Source organism: Cetorhinus maximus, chromosome 10, assembly GCF_964194155.1.
Source record: "Cetorhinus maximus chromosome 10, sCetMax3.hap1.1, whole genome shotgun sequence".
Taxonomy (NCBI): domain Eukaryota; kingdom Metazoa; phylum Chordata; class Chondrichthyes; order Lamniformes; family Cetorhinidae; genus Cetorhinus; species Cetorhinus maximus.
The window spans coordinates 76562034-76588105 of NC_135888.1; the positions used below are offsets into that span (position 1 = coordinate 76562034).

The 26072-nt window shown below is 45.7% G+C and overlaps 1 protein-coding gene across 1 annotated transcript in view; it reads right to left on the minus strand.

The window, feature by feature from the left end:
- Positions 1-26072, minus strand: part of LOC144685768 (uncharacterized) — a 197050-nt gene that overhangs the window by 10892 nt on the left and 160086 nt on the right. The window contains exon 3 of the mRNA XM_078550619.1: positions 16149-16232. Coding sequence (XP_078406745.1) covers positions 16149-16232 — 84 coding nt within the window. The remainder of the gene's footprint in view (positions 1-16148; positions 16233-26072) is intronic.

Here is a 26072-nt window from a genome sequence, read left to right on the forward strand (position 1 = left end):
CGCCCCTTCCCTCCTGTCCTGAACATGTTAGCTCTTTCTGAATGTTAGCTTGGTTCAGCATTAGTGCATTTACCTCTGATTTGTGGGTTAAGGTCCTGCTCTAGGGTTTGAGCACATATGTTTGAGCTGACATTTCAATGAAACACTGAAGAAATGTGCCATTGTTAGAGGTATCATCTACTGAGTGAAATGTTAAACTGAGGGGCCATCCGCTTCTTAAGGGGGCATGTCAACGATGCTCTGATACCTCTTAAGGTAGGACTCTCCTTCTGCACTTTTAACATTTGCCCTTCAAGCAACACCAAAAAGCAGATTAACTGGTTATCCAGATCACTCTTTGGTGGGGCTATTCACAAACTGTTTCCACATTTGCCTGAAACACTACGGTAAATACACTTCCAATGTAATTAATTGGCTGATAAGAATTGGGGAATCATGAAGAAATGTAAATTATAAATGAAGGTTCTTTTTTTCCTTCCTGGGAATTCAATCACACTTGGTCCCTCTCATATATCTTGAACCGAACATTACCCATGTGTGAGCCTTGAAAATGAGTGACTTGACCACAGAATGATCACATCTAAAATCTATCCTGTTCTCACACAGTGGTCACACATCACACCTTTAACGTATCTACTAAATAGTGATCAGAACAGAGAGCCTTTGCTGGTATTCCCCTCCTTAACTTGGGTTATCAACCTTCCAGGAAAGTTGTGAAATCCCCAGGTATTGAGGATTGATCTGGAGGGCATTGCTCAGAGCAATCCTGGAGAAAAATCGTGGGGATCTTTAGAAATTGTTGGCTTTTTCACCTTTCAACAGTTCTACTTACTAAAACTAAAATTGAAGATAGGGAAAAAGAGCCATTTGATTGAAGTTGAGCATTATCAAATCAGATAATGAAGACCATAAGACCATAAGACATAGGAGCAGAAATTAGGCCAATCGGCCCATCAAGTCTGCTCTGCCATTCAATCGTGGCTGATAAGTTTCTCAACCCCATTCTTCCGCCTTCTCCCCATAACCTTTGATCCCCTTACCAATCAAGAACCTATCTATCTCGGTCTTAAATACACTCAATGACCTGGCCTCCACATCCTTCTGTGGCAATGAATTCCATAGATTCACCACTCACTGGCTAAAGAAGTTTCTCCTCATCTCTGTTCTAAAAGGTCTTCCCTTTACTCTGAGGCTGTGCCCTCGGGTCCTAGTCTCTCCTACTAATGGAAACATCTTCCCCACGTCCACTCTATCCAGGCCTTTCAGTATTCTGTAAGTTTCAATCAGATCCCCCCTCATCCTTCTAAACTTCATCGAGTATAGACCCAGAGTCCTCAAACGTTCCTCATATGTTAAGCCTTTCATTCCTGGGATCGTTCTCGTGAACCTCCTCTGGACCCTCTCCAGGGCCAGCACATCCTTCCTGAGATATGGGGCCCAAAATTGCTCACAATATTCTAAATGTGGTCTGACCAGAGCCTTATAAAGCCTCAGCTGCACATCCCTGCTTTCATATTCTAGTCCTCTCGAAATAAATGCCAACATTGCGTTTGCCTTCCTAACCACCGACTCAGCCTGCAAGTTAACCTTAAGAGAATCCTGGACTAGGACTCCCAAGTCCCTTTGCACTCCAGATTTCTGAATTCTCTCCCCATTTAGAAAATAGTCCATGCCTCTATTCTTCCTACCAAAGTGCATGACCTCACACTTACCCACGTTGTATTCCATCTGCCACTTCTTTGCTCATTCTCCTAACCTGTCCAAATCCTTCTGCAGCCTCCCCGCCTCCTCAATACTACCTGTCCCTCCACCTATCTTTGTATCATCTGCAAACGTAGCCAGGATGCCCTCAGTTCCTTCATCTAGATCATTAATGTATAAAGTGAAAAGTTGTGGTCCCAACACTGACCCCTGCGGAACTCCACTAGTCACCGGCCGCCATCCTGAGAAGGACCCCCTTATCCCCACTCTCTGCCTCCTGCCAGACAGCCAATCTTCTATCCATGCTAGTACCTTGCCTCTAACAGCATGGGCTCTTATCTTACTGAGCAGCCTCCTGTGCGGCACCTTGTCAAAGGCCTTCTGGAAGTCCAAGTAGATAACATCCATTGGCTCTCCTTTGTCTAACCTACTCGTTAACTCCTCAAAGAATTCTAACAGATTTGTCAGGCTTGACCTCCCCTTGATGAAGCCATGCTGACTTTGCCCTTTTTACCATGAACTTCCAAGTATTCTGAAATCTCATCCTTAATAATGGACTCTAAAATCTTACCAATGACCGAGGTCAGGCTAATCAGCCTGTAATTTCCCGTCTTTTGCCTCACTCCCTTCTTAAACAGGGGGGTTACATTAGCGATTTTCCAGTCCTCTGGGACTAATGAAGAGTGCTTACACTTCCTCATTGAAATAAGAAGGCAGCGTGCTTTGAGAATGGATGTGTTGGTTGACTAATGGTGCAGGCAGGGCAATTGGACACAGATCATGTGAACACATGAATACATTCCACTGAAGTTACAAACTCTATCCCTAACCCTGAGGTGAATTTTAGCAAACTGGCTGGGGTCTTATTCCAGATTAGCAATCACATCTGGAACTTTCTTAACCTGTAAGGTTCAGCTCCTTAACCAGCCTAAACAATAGGAAGGCTAGTAAACAACTGAATAGAGAGGATAAATGCATCATGGGTTCATTAATAAAAGTGATGTAAGCAGTGAATTCTTCTTCTCTAAGTAGCACCCTCAATTATTTGAGGGCTGCCAAACCATGGCTTATGCCATAATTTTACTACAAGGAGGCTCCAAGTCTACCTCACCCGGAATGGAGAAATCGAAACCTGTGCTGGTTGCTGTTATGATAGTCACACTTACCTGCTCATTTTATTTTGCAACTACTGTACATGAAGGCACAGTACCACAACAGACCAATGTACAAGATCTTCTCATGACCAGCATCTGAAGTGCCTCTAAATTGTTGGTCTTAGAAAAAGATGTATAAACAGAAGCACAGAGTCCATTTGCCATGTAAGATTCAACAAAGACTGATCAGTACTGCATCTTCAGCAGTTGTTCACCTGGACCTCTGCCTCATCTTTCGTCTTTTACGCTTCAGCCTGCGCATACGCTTCTTCCGCCACTTAGCTCTCATGTCAAACAGAGGTCAGGACTCCAAGTCCCAACAGACTTCCTGCACATGCACAGACTGGGAGCAAGCTGCACACGTGTAATTCAGCAGTTCTGCATCTTTAATTTCTTAGGGCCCACGACATGCCCCACGCACATGCCAATAAAGAGAGAAAAAAGAGAAACGGTGCAAAAACCTGGGCCATGTGACTGGATGTGGCGAGTTTGGGTTTTGGAAATGCAATGCTGCACTGACTGACTGGTGTACCATAGTCATGTGACTCTGCCATGAGCCACTCTGCCTCTGGGGGCAGACATCTTGGGTCAGCTTAATAAAGGCTCTCACTAAGTACACACTGAAGGAGTACAGCTATCCTTATACATGACACATTGTGTATAGAGTGAAGAAAAAAGATTTTTAAAAAAGAGCGGAGAAGACACTGTGAACCCAGGAACACAGAAATGTTCAAAGCCAAAAAAAATCTACTGAAAAGAACAAGGAAAATAGACAAGGCTGAAAGGCTGCAAGTGAGACAGCTCCGAAAGGCATGTAGAAAAGTACAAATCTGCAAAAAAAAACTGCTGAAAAAAAAGGACAAAAAAAAGCACACACAGGCTGCAAGTGAAATTACTGGCTACAGAGAGAAAGGACCAAGGAAACACAGACAAAGGCTGCAAGTAAATTACTTAGTGAGTAAAAATGGCTGTAGTAAATTTTCCAATCCCATCTCCAGACCAATTGAAAAATGATGCATGACAAAACTGGCATTTTTTCCATTCAAAATGAAGAAACTATGAGGTTGCAACAGACATAATGAACAAGCCTGAACCGATAAGAGTAGCCACACTATTAACACTGCTGAGGAAGGACTGCTACAAAGGGTGTACCACTCTCAGTCTAACAGATGAGCAAAGAAAAATGATGAAAGAGATTTTGAAAGCCTTGAATGCACATTTTGAATTCCAAGTGAATGTTGCATAAGAATGTTACATATTCAACACCAGAGTTCAGAGTGAAAATGAGGCCATTGAACAGTTCGTCACAGCAGTAACGTACCTGGAAGAATCATGTAAATTTGGACAGCTAAAAGATGATCTGTTTAAAGATGGATTGGTCTTAAGTGTGAGACACCCCCCCGGTGAGGGCAGGTCTGCTAAAAGATGAGAAACTGACACTAAAGAAAGTGATAAGGATAGATGTGTGTCAAAATGCAAAAGTTGTGGAACAACAGCTGGAGCATATATATGGCAGAGAAGACCAGGATATGCATTATGCTGAGAGACAGTCTAAGCCAAATGAGCGGAGCAATTACAGTCAAAGAGCAGATGCAAATACTGCAGCAAACAGCTTGCATAGGAAAAGAAGGATTGCCCAGATTGGGAAAGCAATGTTTTAATTGCAAGAACCAAATCATTTTGCACACAGTTTTGGCTAGAAAGAAGCAAACCAAGCCTATACAGATGGCCACTGGAGAAATATCAGCAGACAAATCTGATTGAGGAACTATACATGATACAACAGGTTGGTTCCATCAAGTGCATAGGCGGGAAATGGTTTGTGACTATTACAATGATGACCACAGAGGAGGTGCATCAAGTGAACAAGAAGTGTCAGAAAGGCACAGGTGCGTCATGCAATGTAATGACCTTCGCAGACCTGTGCAAAGTGGCTCAACATGCCGATCCAAAAATGAAGCCCTGATAAGTAAGATTGAGGCTATGTGCTGGCACAAGACTCATACCAAGAGGACAAATTAGTCTGACGGCCCAATGCAATGGCAAGAAGGAAGATCTAGAGTTTCAGATCATCGATGGAACGCAACAGCCACTCATCTCAGCTGGAGCAAGTCTAAAACTTGGACAGGTAACTCTGAATATGTCAACAGAGAAAGGGCAACAAAGACCCCAGACAGAGAGAGAGAAAAGACTTCAGAGAGAGGGAGACAATTTCCAAGTAAACTGCGAGATGGTTGCCAACCACGCCAGTGCAATGAAATGCGCGAGCCAAAGGTAAATGTTCTACAGGAAAATGTTCACATCAGAGCTGAACTGGAAGAGTTGAAGGGCAAAATTCCAGCCAAGTCTATACCTTGAAAATGCACGATAAACTGAGGTCTTCAATGGACCAAGCTGAGTGAGATCTGACCAAACAAACTTCAGGGACAACACAAAAGTACCGGGGAAAAGAATGACCCACAATTCCACAGTTGGCAACTCAAAGCAGGAGTTGAAAAAACTCAATCAGATATACAGGCTGTAGGATCGGAATCCCTTCCAACTGGACTTTATTAAATAAAAAATCCCCAAAGACCTCGCATCATGGACATAAACACTGCAAAACAAAACAGGTCAAGCCTCAACAGAGAGGCAGGCTGTACTGCAAGGGGTTAATCTTCAAACATGTCAATACCGGAACCAAATCAATACTATGTAAACATACTGGGACATTATCATCTCAAAGGCACAAAGCAGATGCCATCAGACAATCCAATTAAAGAAACTGGGAGACCATCACGGAAAATGGCTGTAGACAACAGCCATCACACAAACAAACATTGACAACAGCTAAGGAAAAATGGATCTTATCACATGCACATTAACTTGCGATCCAGAGACATCACACTGGGATGGGGTCCATTGTTTCGGTCGTGGAAACAACATCGCGATGAATGGGTTGCCTGAACCAAGGCAAGAACCAGACTAAAGAGGTTAAGGGGTGCTAAGTACCAACTATCCAAACAGAATGCGCTCCAGGAAATGCACTTTGATACTATAAACAAGATTTGTAATAAAAAGGCCAAGGCCATGAGGTCTGGCACCGCAGTCACCAAGGAGGATCAGGAATGGTCACTAAGATAAAAGCAAAATACTACAGATGCTGGAAACTTGAAACAGAAACAAAAATTGCTGGAAAAACTCAGCAGGTCTGACAGCATCTGTGGAAAGGAAGACAGAGTTAACGTTTTGAGTCCGTATGACTCTTGAAGAGTCTGAGTTTTTCCAGCAATTTTTGTTTTTGTTTCCAGAATGGTCAACCTAATTCACGGACCTACAGCTTGCACCGGAACGACCAACCGTGCGGGGAGTTCTAAGTATCAGCCAGATCCACAGATTTTGGGGCTGAGAATTAAGGATAGCTTTAAGGGTAGTAACTAAACCCTGAAATGGGATTTGAGTTGGACCGAATAAGTTTTGTGGCAGAAATGTAGGGTTTTGCCTGTGGTTCTACTTTTCAGTGGAGTTTTATAAATGAGTTTGTGGTTTGGAGTGTTTGTGGCGTCATTACACTAGTTTAAAGCTCTTGTATTAGGGGCAGTGGAGGTGTTCTGTCAATAAATAAATTTGTGGTTGAGCCTAAACCCCTGTGTCCCTGTGAGTTTGTCCTTTATAAAATCCTAAAGTCAAGAACTAGCAGTAAGGGTAAACGAGCACTGATCAAACCCCTTACAAGGCTTGACCACAGGCATATATGCTCAACTAGCGAAGCTGCTTCTTCACTGCAGTTGGCTGGTTCGGGAAAAGGGATCTCACCAGTTGTACTGAGTACAGAACCATCAATCCCAGAGGTCCACGAGTCCCCAACAACCGAAATGGAACAACAACAGTCACCAAGGCAACAAGGGCCATAGGAAAGACACGCCCCAGACAAGGAACATCACCCAGATGAACAGCCAATGTCAATGTGCATGTGTTCCATTATAACACGTACATGGTTTAAAGACTATGTGTGCAATGCATGTGCAGAGGCTGAATAGTAGACCAAACAGTTGTCAATGCATGAGAACAGTGGGTATATAGTGGGTAACGTTGGCATCTCACAGTCACTCAGAATCGTGCATGCAAATGTATCTTTTTCTCACTGGGAAAAAAAAGGATGTTTGTATCTTTTTTATATATGAAAAGGAGGATATTTGGGTTTTAGAAATGCAAAGCTGTACTGACTAACTGGTCATAGTCCATAGTCATGTGACTCTACCATGAGGCACTCTGCCTCTGGGAGCAGACGCCTTAGGTCAGTTCAATAAAAGCTCTCACTGAGTGTACAATGAAAAAGTACAGCTGTCCTCATTCATGAAACAGAGAGCGCCATTGCTGGCAGGTGTCCCAGGCGGGGATAGGGAGAGCTCCAAAAAGAAAGTCCCAGAAAGGAACAGAGACAGGGGACAGAGGCAGGTCCCCTTTAAATTAAGGTAAAAAAAAAAGGAGGAGCAGGCTGCAAACAGGAAAAGGGCTGCAGGAAGCAGACTCTTAAGTGAAGAAGGCAGTCGAAGGTTGGTGACTCTGTGCTGCGGGGCAAAGGTACCCCTTTGGAGCAATGGCATTCTGCTCGGCACAGCCGAAGATCTGACATTGGACCTGTAATTTGTGTGAGTGTACTCAGGAATCCAGACGAACAGAATCTCAGAAGTCGAGATTGAAATCCTGCAAGGTAGGCAGTTGTTGAAGCCGTCTGAGATGGAGCGATTTTTGGAAAGAATTCCAAGGCGAGGTTTTCGAAGGTGAAGATTTGGATTCCCTCGGGAGAGAGATGGAGCTTTGGTAAGATTGACTCAGGCTGGGAATAATTTTCCGTCCCCAGTGGCATCGGCCGTCATGGAGGGCGTGAACGGACAATATGTCGAGAAGGCCAAAAATCGGTTTCACAACGTCGTGAAACCAGTTTGTGATCGTCCGCTCTGCCCATCTATGGTAGGCCGCCTCTCCCACTGCTGCACGTCGGGAACATAATTTTAAAATATCTGCACATAAGTATGATCCCTGCTCGCTGGGATCATCCTCCCACGCTGGATCATCCAGGGACGCTGGCTTGATTGCACAACAGCATATATAAGGCGTGCACCTGGCCAGCTAAACTTACTTTGTGCACAGTAACTTGTCCAGTTCAGTTTCTGCTCAACGGTAACCCCCTGGATGTTGATAGTGGGGGATTCAGTGGTGATAATGCCATTGAACATCAAGTGATGATGGTTAGATTCTCTCTTGTTGGAGATAATCATTGCCTGGTGCTTGTGTGGCATGAATGTTACTTGCCACTTGTCAGCCCAAGCCTGGATATTGTCCAGATCTTGCTGCATTTGGACGTGGGCTGCTTCAGTATCTGAGGGGTCGCGGATGGTGCTAAACATTGTGCAATCATCAGCAAACATTCCCACTTCTGACCTTATGATGGAAGGAAGGTCATGATGAAGCAGCTGAAGATGGTTGGGCCTAGGACACTACCCTGAGGAACTCCTGCAGTGATGTCCTGAAGCTGAGATGACTAATCTCCAACACCACAACCATCTTCCTTTGTGTTAGGTATGACTCCAACCAGTGGAGAGTTTACCCCTGATTCCAGTTGACTCCAATTTTGCTAGGGCTCCTTGATGCTACACTCTGTCAAATGCTGCCTTGGAGGAGTCTGAGGTGGATCATCCACTCGGCACTTCTGGCTGAAGATTGTAGCAAATGCTTCAGCCTTATCTTTTGCACTGATGTGCTGGGCTCCCCCATCATTGTGGATGGTGATATTTGTTGAGCCTCCTCCTCCAGCGAGTTGTTTAATTGTCCACCACCATTCACAACTGGATGTGGCAGGACTGCAGAGCTTAGATCTGATCCGTTGGTTGCGGGCTTGCTTAGCTCTGTCTATCACTTGTTCCTTATGCTGTTTGGCATGCAAGTAGTCACGTGTAATAGCTTCACCAGGTTGACACCTCATTTTTAGGCATGCCTGGTGCTGTTCCTGGCATGCCCTCCTGCACTCTTCGTTGAACCAGGGTTGATACCCTGGCTTGATGGTAATTCAATTCAATTCAATCACACACAGACAGAATCATCTATACTCACCCCTATAAACCTACTTTAAAATAACTTTACAAATACTTTACAATAAGATTATGTAAATTATCATAGTTTCGTAACATCACTGAATGTTCAGTTGGTGTGCGACCACCACAAACATATCCTACAAGTCTGTGAACAATTCCCAGGGAGTGTCCATGACATCCTCAGTAGTTCTCAGATCCCTGACACCTTCCAGGGTCCACAGAGGCTGCACAGTTGGCTCCGCGGGGACAAGGGCTACCCGTAGAGAATGTGGCTGATGACGCCCATGTGGCGGCCTCATGGTGCAGAAGAGAGAAGGTGCAACAAGGCTCATGCTGCAACTCACACTTTGTTGGAGCAAACTACCGGCATGTTGAAAATGAGGTTCCGGTGCCTGGACCGGTCTGGTGGAGCCCTGCAATATAGTCCACAGAGGGTGTCATGCAACGTTGTCGCCTGCTGCACCCTTTACAACCTGGTGCTGCAATGGGGAAAGGAGCTGGCTGAGGATGAAATGGAGGAGCTGCATGTCTCCCCCAACGAGGAGGTGTCGATGGGGATGGGGGTGAGGAGGTCCTCGAAGGTGAGGATGACGGCAATGAGGCCATCGCACTGGCCAGATGAGGCGGGAACACTTGGGAGGTCCTCATAGTTGCTAGATTCATGGGGGATGATGACAACATGCAGCGAGGAGACTTCACAGATCCTCACATTGCATCTGTGAACATTTCACTCCAGTCTGGCGGATGGCAGTGGACATACCTTCTTGTGATAAGGCTCCTGTCATGGAGATGCAGCAGATGCCCATATTTCCTACATTCCAGGAGGATGGGGACGCTCCATAGTTCCTCACATGGCTTATGTGAATGACTCCTGTCTGGTGGCAGCTTACTTGTGCTCTGTGAGCAGGGCCATATCATGGAAATGCATTGGGGAAACTTTAACTTCCCCTGTTCCTATAGTATCCTTCGTGAGCTGAACCTTTCAGGACCACACTGTCACCGGACACAGATGTTGATGAGATGGGGGGCCAGCTACATCTCAATGGTGCTGAGAGCCCACAGAGAGAATATGGAACTCTGTGCCACCTGCCCAGGACATTCTGGCAGCAATGGTAAGCCCCATCGAGGTGCAGGCATGACTGATGTGTCCAGTGACCGTAAAGGCGCACCATCAGTATGTTGGGAAGGTTGCACACTGCACAGAGAAGAAGCCCTGGACTGAGATACCTGCCATTATCTTGTGCAGGGATTAAAGTTTCATATCTGAGTGACACAAGCGCTGCTTATCAGAACAAGGAGCCAGACATGGAAACATTCTTGGGAGTTTCTTCAATGTATTCATGTCTGATGGATGTTGCGCTGCTAGACCCTCACTTGGTTGAGCACCACCGACCTCACTGTCAGCACAGGAATGGTCCACATCATCGCTAGCCAGCTGGGTGATTCTATTTTCAAAGTCAGTGAGGACCTTGATTTCAGGCATTCCTCCACCAGCCTGCGACTTCTCACTCTTGTTGTGTACCAGCTTGTCCTGCATTAAGACAGATAGAGAGAGCAGAATGCCTGCCAGGCCAGATAACAAGGATGCCTGAATGTGTGTGGATGGGATGAGGACAATGAAGGTGTGTGTGAGAGAGAGTGAATGGTGATGTCCCTTGTACTGGCAGTGAATGAGATTGCTGTGGATGTGTGGTGAGTTTGCGAGTGTGTGAGTTGAGAGTGATGAGAAGAGTGACTTACCCTGGTGGAACAGAGGAGATCATTCATCCTCTTTTGGCACTGGGTGGCTGTCCTCTTTTGCAGGGTGTTGGCGCTGACCACCGCTGTCATTGCCTCCCATGCTGGATTGGTGACCTTGCTTGCTGGTCTTTGCCCAGAGTGCAGATAGAGGACTTCATAGCGGGCCTCCATTGCGTCCAGCAGGCACTCGAGGGAGGTGTCCTAAATTTGGGGACTGCATGTTTCCTCCCTTTGGCAGTCATCAGTTCCCAGCAGCTTCCTATCCCTTGAAGAGTGCCAGCTCTGTGCAGGGGTGCCCTTTAAATATGGTGCCCAGTTTACTGAAGATCTGAGGTGACAGTGGGGCAGGTGAATCAGAGGCCGCCCCACCAGCAACCCAGCGTGTTACCCGGGAATGCATAATTAATGAGGTGGAAATGGGACAATACAGTGTTGTGGCCAGCGGGTAAAACGTCCTTTTTCCCACCCGCTGCCACAAATAGTGCAAATCTGGGATGATTCCACCCTCACAGTTTTACTGACGTCTAGTTGGGCATTTATTGTGCAGTATGGTGTGTTCGACCACAGTTTGCCTGTTAATTCATATGTACTTCATATTAATTCTGACTGTTAAGTGTAAAAGACAGATATCGTATTGTTTTATCTTTCTGACCTTATGTAGTGAAGTTAATTTTTATTTGTTCAAAACCTGTGGAAACTTGTTTTTAAAATTAATTTCTTAACTGAGCAAGTGTCTTAATTTGCAAACTTTGGATACTTTAAACAAAATATTATTGGTCCTTAACCGGATTTTACCAACAACTTAGGGGTCCAGCCAAGGATCATAACAGGTATTATACTGAATCCCGCACTAGCTGTGATTCAGAATAATGACAGCAGGATTGCTCTGAGCACTGCCCTGCAGATCAATCTTCAATACCTGGGGATTTCAGGACATTCCTGGAAGGGTGACAGCCCAAATTAAGGAGGGGAAAACCAGCAAAGGCTCTCTGCTCTGATCACTATTCAGTAGATACTTTAGAGATACTGTTTTGGTGGCCATTGTTTGAGGACAGGATAAAGTTTAGATATGATCATTGTCTGGTTAAGCAAGTGGCTATTTCTCATTTTCAAGCCTCACACATGGGCCAGGGTTTCCTGAGTGGGGGGGCGGGGCCCGCTCACCAGCGTGTAGAATGACGCGGGATGATGTCGGGCGGAACTCCCGACGTCATCCCGCCTCATTTCAATTTTCAGGTCGGCAGGGGCTCAGCAGAATCAGGTGTGCACCTGCCAACATGTCAATGGCCAATTCAGGCCATTGACAAAGTAGTTAAAGTGATTAATGGACCTGCCCATCCAACCTTAAGGTTGGCGGGCAGCCCAGGAGCGCTGGCGGGCTTAAGAAAAAGCATGAAACTTCATCCACAGGCAGGATGAGGTTTCATGTAGGGTTTTAAAATTTTTAATAAAAGTGTCAATGAAAGTGATGGACATGTCCCAACTCATGTGACAGTGTCACATGAAGGGACATGTCAGTGGAATCTATCTGTTCTGTTTTTAAAGTTTTTCCAACCGGAGCCGATCTCCCGGAGGCAGCACTTATCCTCAGGGAGATGAGTGCACCCTTTCGCCCCCAAATGAAAGAGCGCACTCTCGGTTTAGGGATTCCCCCCCACCCCACCCGCACAGGGAGCGCATGGCGCTTCCTTGCGGACGTCACTCTGGGCGGGCCTTAATTGGCCCACCCACGTAAAATGGTGGCGCACCCCCGATTGGGGGCGCTGATCGGAGGCACGCCTCCACGTGTCTGCTCCTAAACTTCCCCCCCGACAGGGGGAAAATTCTGCTCATGGGGTAGAATTTTCTGCTTGTTGGGCGGGCGTGTGCCCGACCCAAACAAATGTAAAATGATGCGCGACGATGTCGGGCGAGCATCCTGCACTCACACAGTATTTCAGTCGATAGGGGCGTGTGGGAGTTGGCAGCGGGCCCACTGACAATTAAACGGCCTATTAAGGCCATTAACAATCTAATTGAAATAAATTTTTCACTGCCTGACCAACCTTATAGTTGGCAGACAGACGGAAAGGCCAAGTGGCCTTTGCATTTTTTGCGAAACCTCATCCATGGGCAGGATGAGGTTTCAATCCATTATTAAAAAAATAAGTTTTCATCCTAATTTCCAACTTGGCCCTATTCATGTGACAGAGTCAAATGAGGGGACATGTTTTTAACATCTCAAAATGCTTTATTTTTATTTTTTTATATCTTCATCTCCCTGAGGCAGCTCTGTGCCTCAGGGAGCTTTTCCGGTGCGCACCTGCGTGCATGCATGAAGTTCCCCGCTCGCCGTCCTCCCCCCCACACACAGACAGCGCTGAGCACGCAGCACGCGTTTCACGCTGGGCAGGCCTTAATTGGCCCGCCAGTGTGAAATCGCAGCCTGGCCCCAATCACGGGCGGTGGTCAGCTTCTGAACCGCTCCTGCCCGCCCCCGCTGTGTCCACCCAATGAGGGCAAAATTCTGCCCATGGATAATGTTCACTTCAAGATGTATGGGAGGGTACCAAGTGTGATGCCAGTCCATCCCAGGAAGTAAAAAAAAAACTTTAATTTTTGCATTTACATTTCTTCATGATTCACCAAGCCCTTAGCAGCCAATTAATTACATTGGAGGTGTATTTACAGTTGTTTTTCCAGCAAGTGTGGCAACCAGTTTGTAAATAGCCCTATAAAAGAGTGAAGCGCCAGTTAATCTGATTTTTGTGCTGGTTGAGGGGTAAATGTTACAAGTACAGCAGGACAGCCCTACCTCAAGAGGTGTGAGAGCATTTTTTACAGCCCCCCCTTAAGAAGAAGATGATCCCTCAGTTTAATATTTCACTCAAAAAATGGTACCTCTAACACTAGGCATCTAGCCAACTGAGCTAATTGGCCCCCCAAGTTAATGAGATGTCTGTTAAAATTTACCGCAGAGGGTTGTGAATGCGCCATCATTGAATATAATTAAAGCTCAGATTGACAAATAATTGGTCTGTCAGGGAATCGAGAGTTTGAGGAGTTGCCAGGAAAGTGGAGGTGAAGCCAAAAATCGTGATCGTATTAAATGCTGGAGCAGATTCGTGGTTGTATGGTCTACCCCTGCTCTGATTTCTTATGTCCCCATGTTGTAAGATCTAATTTTAATTTATACAGTTAATTTATAATATAAATTGCTCCTTTATTGTTAAGGGAATCATTTTCATTAAAAATTTCATTTTGAACTTGCATTGGTGTATGAATCACTCACACATTAAAAAGCACAGAATGGAATTTACACAATAGGTTTTCTTGGAAATATAATGACTATTTTAATTCAATTTTGCAGCAGAAATGAAAATAGTGTGACAGCAGCCTTCGCTGCTGACCGTAGACTTTTGTGTAATGTGAAAAAATAGCATGTGTTCAGGAACTAAATTTCCGGTAAAATTGAGTAAGCAGATTCAGGGAGGGAAAACCACAATTACCGACGCCCACAGCTACCTCGACTACAGCTCCTCACACCCCGCTTCCTGTAAGGACTCCATCTCATTCTCTCAGTTCCTTTGCCTCCGTCGCATCTGTTCTGATGATGCCACTTTCAAAAACAGTTCCTCTGACATGTCCTCCTTCTTCCTTAACCGAGGTTTTCCACCCATGGTGGTTGACAGGGCACTCAACAGTGTCCGGCCCATCTCCCACGCATCCGCCCCCACACCTTCCTCTCCCTCCCAGAAACATGATAGGGTCCCCCTTGTCCTCACTTATCACCCCACCAGCCTCCGCATTCAAAGGATCATCCTCCGCCATTTCCGCCAACTCCAGCATGATGCCACCACCAAACACATCTTCCCTTCACCCCCCCGGTGGCATTCCGCAGGGGTCGTTACCTCCGGGACGCCCTGGTCCACTCCTCCATCACCCCTTACACCTCAACCCCCTCCCACGGCATCTTCCCATGCAACCGCAGAAGGTGCAACACCTGCCCCTTTACTTCCCCTCTCCTCACCGTCCAAGGGCCCAAACACTCCTTTCAAGTGAAGCAGCATTTCACTTGCACTTTCCTCAATTTAGTCTACTGTATTTGTTGCTCCCAATGCAGTTTCCTCTACATTGGAGAGACCAAATGCAGACTGGGTGACCGCCTTGCAGAACACCTTCGGTCTGCCCGCAAGCATTACCCAGACCTCCCTGTCGCTTGCCATTTCAACACTCCACCCTACTCTCATGCCCACATGTCCGTCCTTGGCCTGCTGCATTGTTCCAGTGAAGCTCAATGCAAACTGGAGGAACAGCACCTCATCTTCTGACTAGGCACTTTACAGCCTTCCGGACTGAATATTGAGTTCAAAAATTTTAGATCATGAACACTCTCCTCCATCCCCATCCCATTTCTGATTTTACCCCCTCCTTTTTGTTTTTTCCAATAATTTATATAGATTTTTCTTTTCCCACCTATTCCATTATTTTTAAACGTATTTCCATCCATTGTTTTATCTCTACCTTTTAGCCTATTTCGATTCCTTCCCCCCACCCCGCCCCCACTAGGGCTATCTGTACCTTGCTTGTCCTGCTTTCTACCCTTAATTAGCACATTCCTTAGATAATATCACCACCTTCAACACCTCTTTGTTCTTTTGTCTGTGACATCTTTTGGTTATCTCCACCTATCACTGGCCCTCTATCCAGCTCTACTTGTCCCACACCCCCACCCCTTAAACCAGCTTATATTTCACCTCTCTTCTATTTTTACTTAGTTCTGTTGAAGAGTAATACGGACTCGAAACATTAACTGTGCTTCTCTCCGCAGATGTTGCCAGACCTGCTGAGTTTTTCCAGGTATTTTTCTTTTCGTTTGTAAAGCTAGTTTCATTGTACCAGATATGTTAACCAGTGTCCAGACATTCAAATTCAGTTTAGGTATAACAATGAATTACAATCAGGAGAGAAAACACTGCCCTGTCCCTGCATTGATGTAGCAACACTGGCATTGCGCAGACAAGCAAGGCTATTCAACTTCAATGTCTTAATGATGAATAGAGTCATTTACAATGATTTCAATTAGCACCAAAAGATAGACTGCAGTTGGTAGAATCAAAACTCTAAACTGCAACTTTAAATTGACAGAAACTGCTTCCAACTGTCCTAGCAACTAACCACTGAGAAAGCAGTTTCCTTTTTCTAAAGATATCTCACTGGATGATTATAAAAAAGAAGTCCATTTAAAAAATGCATTGACATTTCTACCAGTTAACCATGAGTGCCCCTACCCTTAATGTTTGACCTAATTTAAAACCAGGATATTCAAGATTATAAGCTTAAACACTTCGGTATAAGTATATCTTCAAGGCGTACCCTCGGTTACCTTGATTATTTAAAGCCAAATTGTTCACAATCTATGCAAATATAAAATATAAAATACATTTTTTTTGTTAGAGAGAAAAATATAACTTATACTATTTGGACATGTAGATCTGACCTTCAGTTGCATTTGAAGTGAAATGGTTGCCATGGCCTGTGGTAAGGGACACGCTAGATGGTGATGGAGGCTGTATGCTACTTCCTGTAATAGAAAAAGTGTTACTTTATTGTGCTCACATTGATGAAAATATTAGCCATTCCCGCTACTTAGCCACACATTATATCATCCATTTTGCATCCATATGCAAGTCGATGCAAATGATACTCTAAAGATGGCCAACTAGACATGGAAGAGTAAGGTAAATCAGCCTCTTATTCCATTTTTTTGTAGTTGATACCTCCAATTGGAATCTTGTTTTGACAACAGATTCAATATGAGAAAATCAGTAAAACCCCAAACGATGGAACAAGTCCTGTTGCTCTCTAGTTTCAGACATCTTTGGTTTTGAATTTTTTTGGCAGGTGCATTTTCGGTAGATGAGAAGTTGTGAATTTTATTTCAGTAAAATGAAACACTATTTATCAATTCATTGCAATTTTGTGCCGACTGCTGGATAGGTTTGTGCTGTTGACTGGAAACTGAATTGATATTTCCCAAAGTAAATTACTATAGATCATTTTAGCAGCACAGAATGTACGCTTTCATCCCACCAGTCTACAGTAGATCAACACTGGCTAAACAACAGAAGCAGCACACGATAATCAGATGAGGCACTCCCATAATCAAAGGATCAGATCAAAGGTCTGCAGTCCTGCCATATCCAGTCATGAATAGTGGTGGACAGTTAAGCAAATAACTAGTAAAGGAGACTCCATTAATACCCTCATCCTTAATGATTAGGGAGCCAAGGACATCAGTGTAAGACAAGGCTGAAGCATTTGCAACTATCTTCACCAGAAGTGCCAAGTGGATCATCCACTTTGGCCTTCTCCAGAGGTCCCCACCATCACCGATGCCAGTCTTCAGCCAATTTGATTCACTCTATCTGATATTAAGAAGTAGCTGAAGGCACTGGATACAGCAAAGACTACGGAATCTGACAACATCCCAGCTGTAGTGCTGTAGACTTGCGCTCGAAAACTAGCTGAGCCCCTGGCCAAACCATTCCAGTACAGCTACAAAGCTGGCAACCCCTGACAATGCAGAAAATTGTCCGGGTATGTCTTCTTCACAAAAAGCAGGACAAATCCAATCAGGCCAATTACGACCCACTCAGACTGCTCTCAATCACCAGCAAAGTGATGGAAGGTGTCATTGGCAGATCTATCAAGTGGCACTTAGTCAGTAATAATCTGCTCACTGACACTCGGTTTGGGATCTGCCAGGGCCAATCTGTTCCTGACTTCATTGCAGCCTTGATTCGTGGACAAAAGAGCTGAACTCCAGAGGTGAGGTGAAAGTAAGTGCCTTTGACATCAAGGCAGCATTTTACCAAGTGTGGCATCAAGGAGCCCTAGCAAAACTAGAGTCAATGGGAATCAGGGGTAAACTTTGCACTGGTTGAAGTCATACCTAGTGCAAAGGAAAATAGGTGTGGTTGGTGGAGGTTAAGCACCTCAATCCCAGGACATCACTGCAGGAATTCCTCAGGGTAGTGTCCTAGGTCCAACCATCTTCATCTGCTTCATCAATGACCTTCCCTCCATCATAAAATCAGAAATGGGGATGTTTGTTGATGATTGCACAGTGTTCATCACCATTCAAAACTCCTCAGATACTGAAGCAGTCAGTGTCCAAGTGCAGCAAAACCTGAACAAGATTCAGGCTTGGGCTGCAAAATAGCAAGTAACATTCATGCCATATAAGTGCCAGACAATGGCCATCTCCAACAAGAGAGAATCTAACTACCTCCCCTTGACATTCAATGACATTATATCACTGAATTCCCCAACATTCTGGGTGTTGCAATTGACCAGAAACTGAACTGGACCAGCCATATAAATCCTGTGCCTACAAGAGCAGGTCAGAGGCTGGGAATTCTGGGGCATAGAACTCACCTCCTGCCTCCCCAAAGCCTTACCACCATCTACAAGGTGTGAGTCAGGAGTGTGATGGAATATCCTCCTCTTGCCTGTAGTTTCAACTGCATCCAAGGAGCTTAACACCATCCAGAACAAAGTAGCCCACTTGATCGGCAACCTTTCCACCACCTTGAACATTCACCCCCTCCACCACTGGTACACAGTGGCATCAGTACGTACCATCTACACAATGCACTGCAGCAATTTGCTAAGCCACCTTCAACAGCACCTTCCGAACTTGCAAACTCTACCACCTAGAAGGACAAGGGCAACAGATTCACAGAAACACCACCACCTGAAAATTCCCCTAAGCCACCCACCATCCTGATTTGACACTAAAGCACCATATCACTTCACTATCGCTGGGTGAAAATCCTGGAACTCCCTGCCTAACAGCCTGGCCGGCAATGCTCACAACCCATGAAAGAATTTTAAAAAAACCCTAGTCGCAAAGTAGGATACTAACCAACTGCATGTCCCAACTCTCAATTATCTTAAATTAAATTAATGATTATAAAGGATTAGCAGAGGCCTGGCAACAACTAAAAAGAATTATATCTTCTTTTATGATGGGATTATGACTAGAGGTGCACTTTGTGACAGGATGATCAATTAGTCAATTGAACTAATGCTGACCCTGGCAAATATTTTGAGGAATTCTTCATTTAAATCTCTGTGCTGGGTTCTTGGCAATGCTTTTACCTCTGACTGGGACCTTCTCACTACAACAAATAATGAACAATGATCTATGGGCAGAATTTTATCGTCGGTGAGCAGGAGACGGGGCCCGCTCGCCAACGCGTAAAATGACGCAGGATGACGTTGGGCGGAACCCCCGATGTCACCCCGCCCCATTTAAATTTTCAGGAAGGCAGGGGCAAAATCAGCTGCGGGCCCACTGACCTGTCAACGGCCACTTAAAGGTTGGCCAGGAGCCCCAACGGCAACTAGAAAAAACATGAAACCTCATCCAGCGGCGGGATGAGGTTTCATGTAGGGTTTTAAAAATTGTAATAAAGTTGTTCTGCAAATAATGAACATGTCCCAATTCATGTGACATTGTCACATGAGGGGACATGTAAGGCATTTTTCTTTTCTCTATTTTTAATATTTTTAAAAGTCAAGGTGATCTCCCTGAGGCTGCACTTAGCCTCAGGGAGATGTGCGCTTTTTCATGCGCATGCGCGAAAGAGCGCACTCTCGATTTTAGGGTTTCCCCCCTGCCCGCACAGGGAGCGCCTTAATTGGCCGGCCCACGTAAAATGGCAGTGCGGCCCCAATCGCTGGCGGCGATCGGCTCCGCACCTGCCCGCGATTGGGTCAGGCTCCCTCGCCCGACCAACGGAAAATTCAGTCCTATGTTTCTCCCCATCTGTAGGTCATTATGCATGTATGCTTGTATCCTAACTTCTGACTCTCTGTGAAAGCCCTTAAAAGATTTCTCTTTTCAGAAGAAGCTAATAGTCGGTGTTGGTTTCTGAGTCTGTTAGGGCTAGGAACATGGGACTTAGGGGCAGGAGTAGGTCATTTGACCCCTCAAGCCCGCTCCTCCATTCAATAAGGTCATGGATGATCTGATTGTGGCCTAAACTTCACTTTCTTCTCGCCCCCACATAGCCCTTGACTCAAAAATCTTTCCAACTTTGTTGTGAATAAATTCAATGACCCAGCCTTCACTGCTTTCTGGGGAAGAGAATTCCAGAGACTAACGACACTCTGAGAGAAAAAAATTTGCCTCGTCTTCATCTTAAAAGGGAGACCTTTTATTTTTAAACTGTTTCCCTTGGTTCTGGTCTCCCACACAAAAGGAAACATCCTCCAGATATCCACCCTAGCAAGACCTCTCAGGATCCTATATGTTTCAGTAAGATCACCTCTCATTCTTCTACACTCCAGTAGGTATAGGCCCAACATATTCACCTTTCTTCATAAGATAAGCCCTTCATCCCAGGAATGAGTCAAGTGAGCATTCGCTGAACTGCTTCAAAAGCAATTATATTCTTTTTCAAATAAGGAAACTAAAACACAGTACTCCATATGCGGTCTCACCAAGCCCCTGTACAGCTGCAGTAAAACTTCCCTGCTTTCATATTTCATTCCCCTTCCAATTAATACCAACATTCCATTTGCCTTTCTAATCACTTGCTGTACCTGCATACTAGCTTATAGTGATTCATGTACCAGGACACCCAGATCCCTCTATAGCACCGAGTTCTGCAATCTTTTTCCGTTTAAATTCTATACTGCTTTTATATTCTTTCTGCCAAAGTGGATAAGTTCACATTGCCTAATGTTACAAGTAAAAAAAGGGGACCTATCGCATCCCCGTGAGCAGAGATTTCCTAACATTAATGGCATGGAGTGTTTATCAAATAGCCAATCATCTAGCTTACAAATTGCTGTATATGGTCTTGGGGAATTAATTTCAAAGCTATTCTCATGAAAAAAATATTAAGCACTCTCAGTCTCAGTGCTTTTATTTTAAACTGGTGTGAATACACTTTGCTTTATAAATTTGCAATATTTAAAGATAAGTCTTTTCTATACCCTCGCCCAAGGTGTCCTGGAGGAGGGCACAAAAGAAGGAATGTACTTACAAATCAAAACCTTAGACACAACCTTGATGTTCTGATTGATATTTAATTACTGACTTCCACTTTTGAAACATCATTTACCAGAGTGGCGAATTTGATAACTGGTGAAAATAAATCCCCCAAGCTTAATTACTCCCCGATATTCTGTAGAAGTGTAGTTTATGAGAACTGAACCTACCACTGTAAGCTCCTGCCCTCCTTGAACTATAAGGGGTTATTTTTCACCATACTGGGTTTCTGCCAGGGCTATGCACACAGCAAGCAGAGATTACAAAATCATGGAGGTGCTCTTAAAGGGCTACAGATCACCATTAGTGGAAAAGTCATGGCTACGGCAGAGAACTTATCTAAATGTTCACAATGGCACTAATGGGCAACAGGCTCATGTTGATGTTAAAGGTCGGGTTTCAGTCAGTCCACCAGAGGAGAGTGGTCCTATTTCCAGTTAAAATCCACTATCCAGTAAAACACAGGTGGCATGTGTTGAGGGAGCTCACCATTTGAATCAATGCAGTTGCCCAGGTCCTTTGTAAATAAGGAATAAATGGACAGGTGTCATGATTAAGGTGAAGGCAAGAGTGCTGCTCACTTTTGCACAGATTTCAAACACAGTTCAAACCTAAGTTAGGAACTGCTGCATCATTGAAAGCACTGTGCACAGTTATTGCACTATTACACACTTTTTTTTTAGGAAAAATATACTTTATTCATAAAGTATCTGAAAGAACATTACAAAACATTTCTAAATGGCCATCACAAAAAGTGCAATCAGATTCAACTTTTACACATGGATCACGAGGTGCTTCAATACAATCAATGAGTATTACAATCATTTCAATATGGTCATTACAGACAGACAGTGCAATGGTATTGGAGTTATCAACATACATCATGTTGCACTGTGAGGCACTTCAATACAATTATGATGCATTTAGTGTTCACTACATGCAATCTTTATGAGTCGTTCGGCCAGAGGGGTCTATACAATTTCCAGCCCCTCGGTGCATCATGACAGAAAGGTCTTAGACAGCGACCTTTCCCCATTGCGCCTTTGCGGCGGCTGCCCCAAGCTTTAGCGCGTCCCTCAGCATGTAGTCCTCGTCCTTGGAATGTGCCAGTCTGCAACACTCGGTCGGGGACAACTCTTTGCACTGGAAGACCAACAAGATTCGGGCAGACCAATGAGTGTCTTTCACCGAGTTGATGATCCTCCAGCTGCAGTTGATGTTTGTCTCGGTGTGTGTCCCTGGGAACAGCCCGTAGAGCACAGAATCCTCTGTCACAGAACTGCTCGGGATGAACCTTGACAGAAACCACTGCATCTCTCTCCAGACATTTTTTGCAAAGGCACAATCCACAAGGAGGTGAACAACGGTCTCGTCCCCACCATAGCCACCTCAAGGGCAACGTGCCAAGGGGGTGAGACTCCTGGCGTGTAGGAAGGATCTGACGGGGAGGGCCTTTCTCACCACCAGCCAAGCTACATCTTGGTGCTTGTTGGAAAGTTCTGGCGATGAGGCATTCTGCCAAACGACTTTGACAGTCTGATCGGGGAACCATCCAACAGGATCCACCATCTCCTTTTCCCGCAGGGCCTCTAAGACGTTACGTACCGACAACTGCCTGATGGACTTGTGGCCAAAGGCATTTCTCGGCATAAATTTTCCCACCAGGGACAGGTGGTACGGCACGGTCCAACTACTTGGAGCGTTCCGCGGCAGCGTGGCCGGACCCATCCTTCGCAACACCGGGGACAGGCAGAACCTCAGCACATACTGACACTTGGTGTTTGCGTACCGAGGGTCTACGCACAGCTTGATGCAGCTGCACACAAAGGTGGCCATCTGGATGAGGGCGATGTTGGGCACATTTTTTCCCCCCTTATCTAGAGGCTTGTACATCGCGTCCCTGTGGACACGATCCATTTTCGACCTCCAGATAAAGCGAAAGATGGCTCGGATGATCGCCATCGCGCAGGAGTATGGAATGGGCCAGACCTGCACCACGTACAGCAACAGCGAGAGTGCCTCACACCTGATGACCAGGTTCTTACCCGCAATGGAGAGGGAGCGTCGCTCCCACATGCCCAGTTTTCTTTGCACCATAGACACTCGCTCCTTCCAGTTTCTAACGCATGCTCTGGTCCCTCCGAACCATATCCCCAGCACCTTCAGGCTGTCAGCCCTGATGGTGAAGGGGACAAAGGATCGGCCAGCCCAGTTCCCCAAGAACATGGCCTCACTCTTCCCACGATTTAACTTGGCTCCCGAGGCCAGTTCGAACTGGTCGCATATGTGGATCAGTCTGTGCACCGACAGCGGATCCAAGCAGAAGACGGCGACATAGTCCATGTACAGGGAGGCTTTGATCTGAGTACCTCCACTGCCTGGGATCGTCACTCCTCTTATGCCCGGAGCCTTCCTGATGGACTCAGCAAAAGGTTCTATGCAACACACAAACAGGAGAGGGGAGAGAGGACAGCCCTGCCTGACTCCAGATTTAATAGGAAAGCTATCTGATTCCCACCCATTGATTGAGACTGTGCTACTGATGTTAGTGTAGAGCAGTTGGATCCAGTTGCAGATTCCCTCCCCAAACCCCATTTTGTAAAGCACATCCACCATGTAGACGTGTGATATTCTGTCAAAGGCCTTCTCCTGATCCAGGCTGATGAGGCTGGTGTCCACACCTCTGTCCTGCACATAGGCAGTCATATCCCTGAGTAGCACAAGGCTGTCAGAGATCTTCCTGCTGGACACAGCGCAGGTCTGGTCAAGGTGGATCACCAATTCCAGAGCAGACTTGACCCGATTGGCGATGACTTTGGACAGAAAGTTATAGTCCACATTCAACAGTGAAATGGCTCTCCAATTTCTAATTTCCTCCCTTTCCCCCTTGTGCTTGTAGATGAGGGTGATGGTGCCTATCCTCATGGATTCTGACATTCTGCCGGCCAGGAGCATACTCTCATACACTTCTAGCAGGTCTGGGCCGATCCAGTCCCACAGAGCCGAATACAACTCAGCCGGCAAGCCATTGCTTCCGGGATTTTTACTCTTCTCGAAGGACTCAAGGGCCTTAGTCAGTTCGTCAGGAGTTAGCGGTTTGTCCAGGCTCTCCCGTGTACTGTTGTCTAAGACCTCCATGATAGAGGACAGGAAGGACTGGGAGGCCGTGCTGTCTGTGGGCTTCACGTCATACAATCCAGCATAAAAGGATTTGCTGATCCGCAAAATGTCAGACTGCGATGACTTTACTGAGCCATCTTCTTCCTTCAGGCTGCTGATCACAGAGCTCTCTCTGTGTACCTTTTGGAAGAAGAAATGTAGCACGTCTCATCCTGCTCCACGGAGCGCACTCTGGAGCGGAAGATGATCTTGGAGGCCTCCGAGGCAAAGAGCGAGGCTTGCGGGCTCTTCACCTCTTGGAGTTCCTCCTTGACATCGACCCCCATCGACTGCAGCTGGAGCAGATTCTGCATGTTTTTCTGGAGTCGGGACATTTCCCTCTGTTCCTTTCTAGCTTCCTGGGCGCCTTTGAGGATGAAAAACCTCTTGATGTTTCCCTTGATCGCTTCCCACCAGTGTGTCAGGGACTCAAAGAGGGGTTTCACGGTTCTCCAACCTTTGTAGTCCCTCTTGAGCTCCTCAATGTTCTCTGGGGTCAGCAGTTGCACGTTTAGCTTCCATGCACCCCCTGCCAACCATCTGGTCTTCCGGTAAGTGACAGTCAGCCAGTAGGAGGCAGTGGTCAGAGAAGAGCACCGGCTTGATGTCGGTGGATCTGACTGCGAATGCACGGGACACAAACAGGAAGTCTATCCTGGAATGTATGGACCCGTCTGGCCGCAACTAGGTGTATCTACGCTGCGCTCTGTCTGCAGGGTTGCTGAAGACGTCGTGCAGCTTTGCATCCTTTACTGTTTCCATCAGGGATCTGGACGTAGCGTCCAATCTGCTGTCGGCCCTGCTGGATCGTCCAGCTGCATCGATGATGCAGTTGAAGTCACCACCCAGAATGACCGGCCTGGAGGTCGCCGGCAACAGTGGGAGCTGCTGAAAGACCGCCAGCTGCTCGCCCTTTTGTGCCGGGGCGTACACGTTAATTAACCGGAGTGGAGCATTCTTGTACATTACGTCTGCTACAAGGAGGCGCCCGCCCACCACCTCCTTAACCTCGGAGACAGTGAAGTTGCCTCCCCGCAGCAGAATACCCAGGCTGGAGGAACGAGAGTCGTTTCCTCCTGACCAGATCGATGGCCCATGGGACCACCATCGTGACCATTGCCTGTAGGAGCTGAGGTGCGGTATTGCACACTCCTGCAGAAACAGGTCAGCTTTGACCTTGGCAGGGTAGTCCAAGGTCGCAACACATTTGCGTAGTAGATTTAATGCTACGCACATTCAGCACCTGGTCCATAGCCTTGCAGTTACAGCGCTTCAGATGAGATCCAGGTACCTTTTAAATGAGTTGAGCATTTCAGCCTCAACCACCAACTTAGGCAGTGAATTCCAGATGCCCACCACTCTCTGGGTGAAAAAGCTTTTCCTCGTGTCCCCTCTAATCCTTTTACCAATCACCTCAAATCATACCCTCTGGTAATTGACCCCTCAACTAGGGGAAACAAGTCTTTATTGTATAACCTATCTAGGTCCCTCATAATTTTGTACACCTCAATTAGGTCACTCCTCAGCCTCCTCTGTTCTAAGGAAAACAACCCTAGTCTATCCAATCCTTGCTCATAGCTGCAATTTTCAAGCCCTGGCAGCATTCTTGTAAATCTTCTCTGTACTCTCCCCAGTGCAATTATGTTCTTCTCCATCTCTTTGTCTGGTACAATTGGAATACATACAACAATTGAGAAAAATGAAGCAAAACTACTGACAGCGAGAGAAACGGAATAATTTAAAATGGAGGACAACCCAGCGAAACCAGTTAAAGTGCAGAGCAAAATCCAGCAAGAAGAAAATAAAACTAAAGCATCCTTTGCTTTGACGACCCTTTGTGAACAAAACTAGACCTGCACCTATGTTTTAAGGGGAAGTATGGCACTACATCAGAGCTTCACATTAAAACTATTAATGAAACTGTTAATGAAATCATTCATTTTTACATTGAACTCAGAAATAGCCCACCAGAAAATATTCATACATATTAATACTGAATAGTAATATAACATAATATGCTTCTACCATATAATTTTATGTACATGTAATGCATTATTATGTACTGTACAGTTATTTGATACAATCAATGCTGCTCACAAACATTTAAATCTCGTTCTACTTTCAGCAGATAATGCAGTGTTAATCTAGGGATTCAGTTCGCTAGCGTCTAGCTGTGGGTGTAACAGGGCCTGTGTAAAA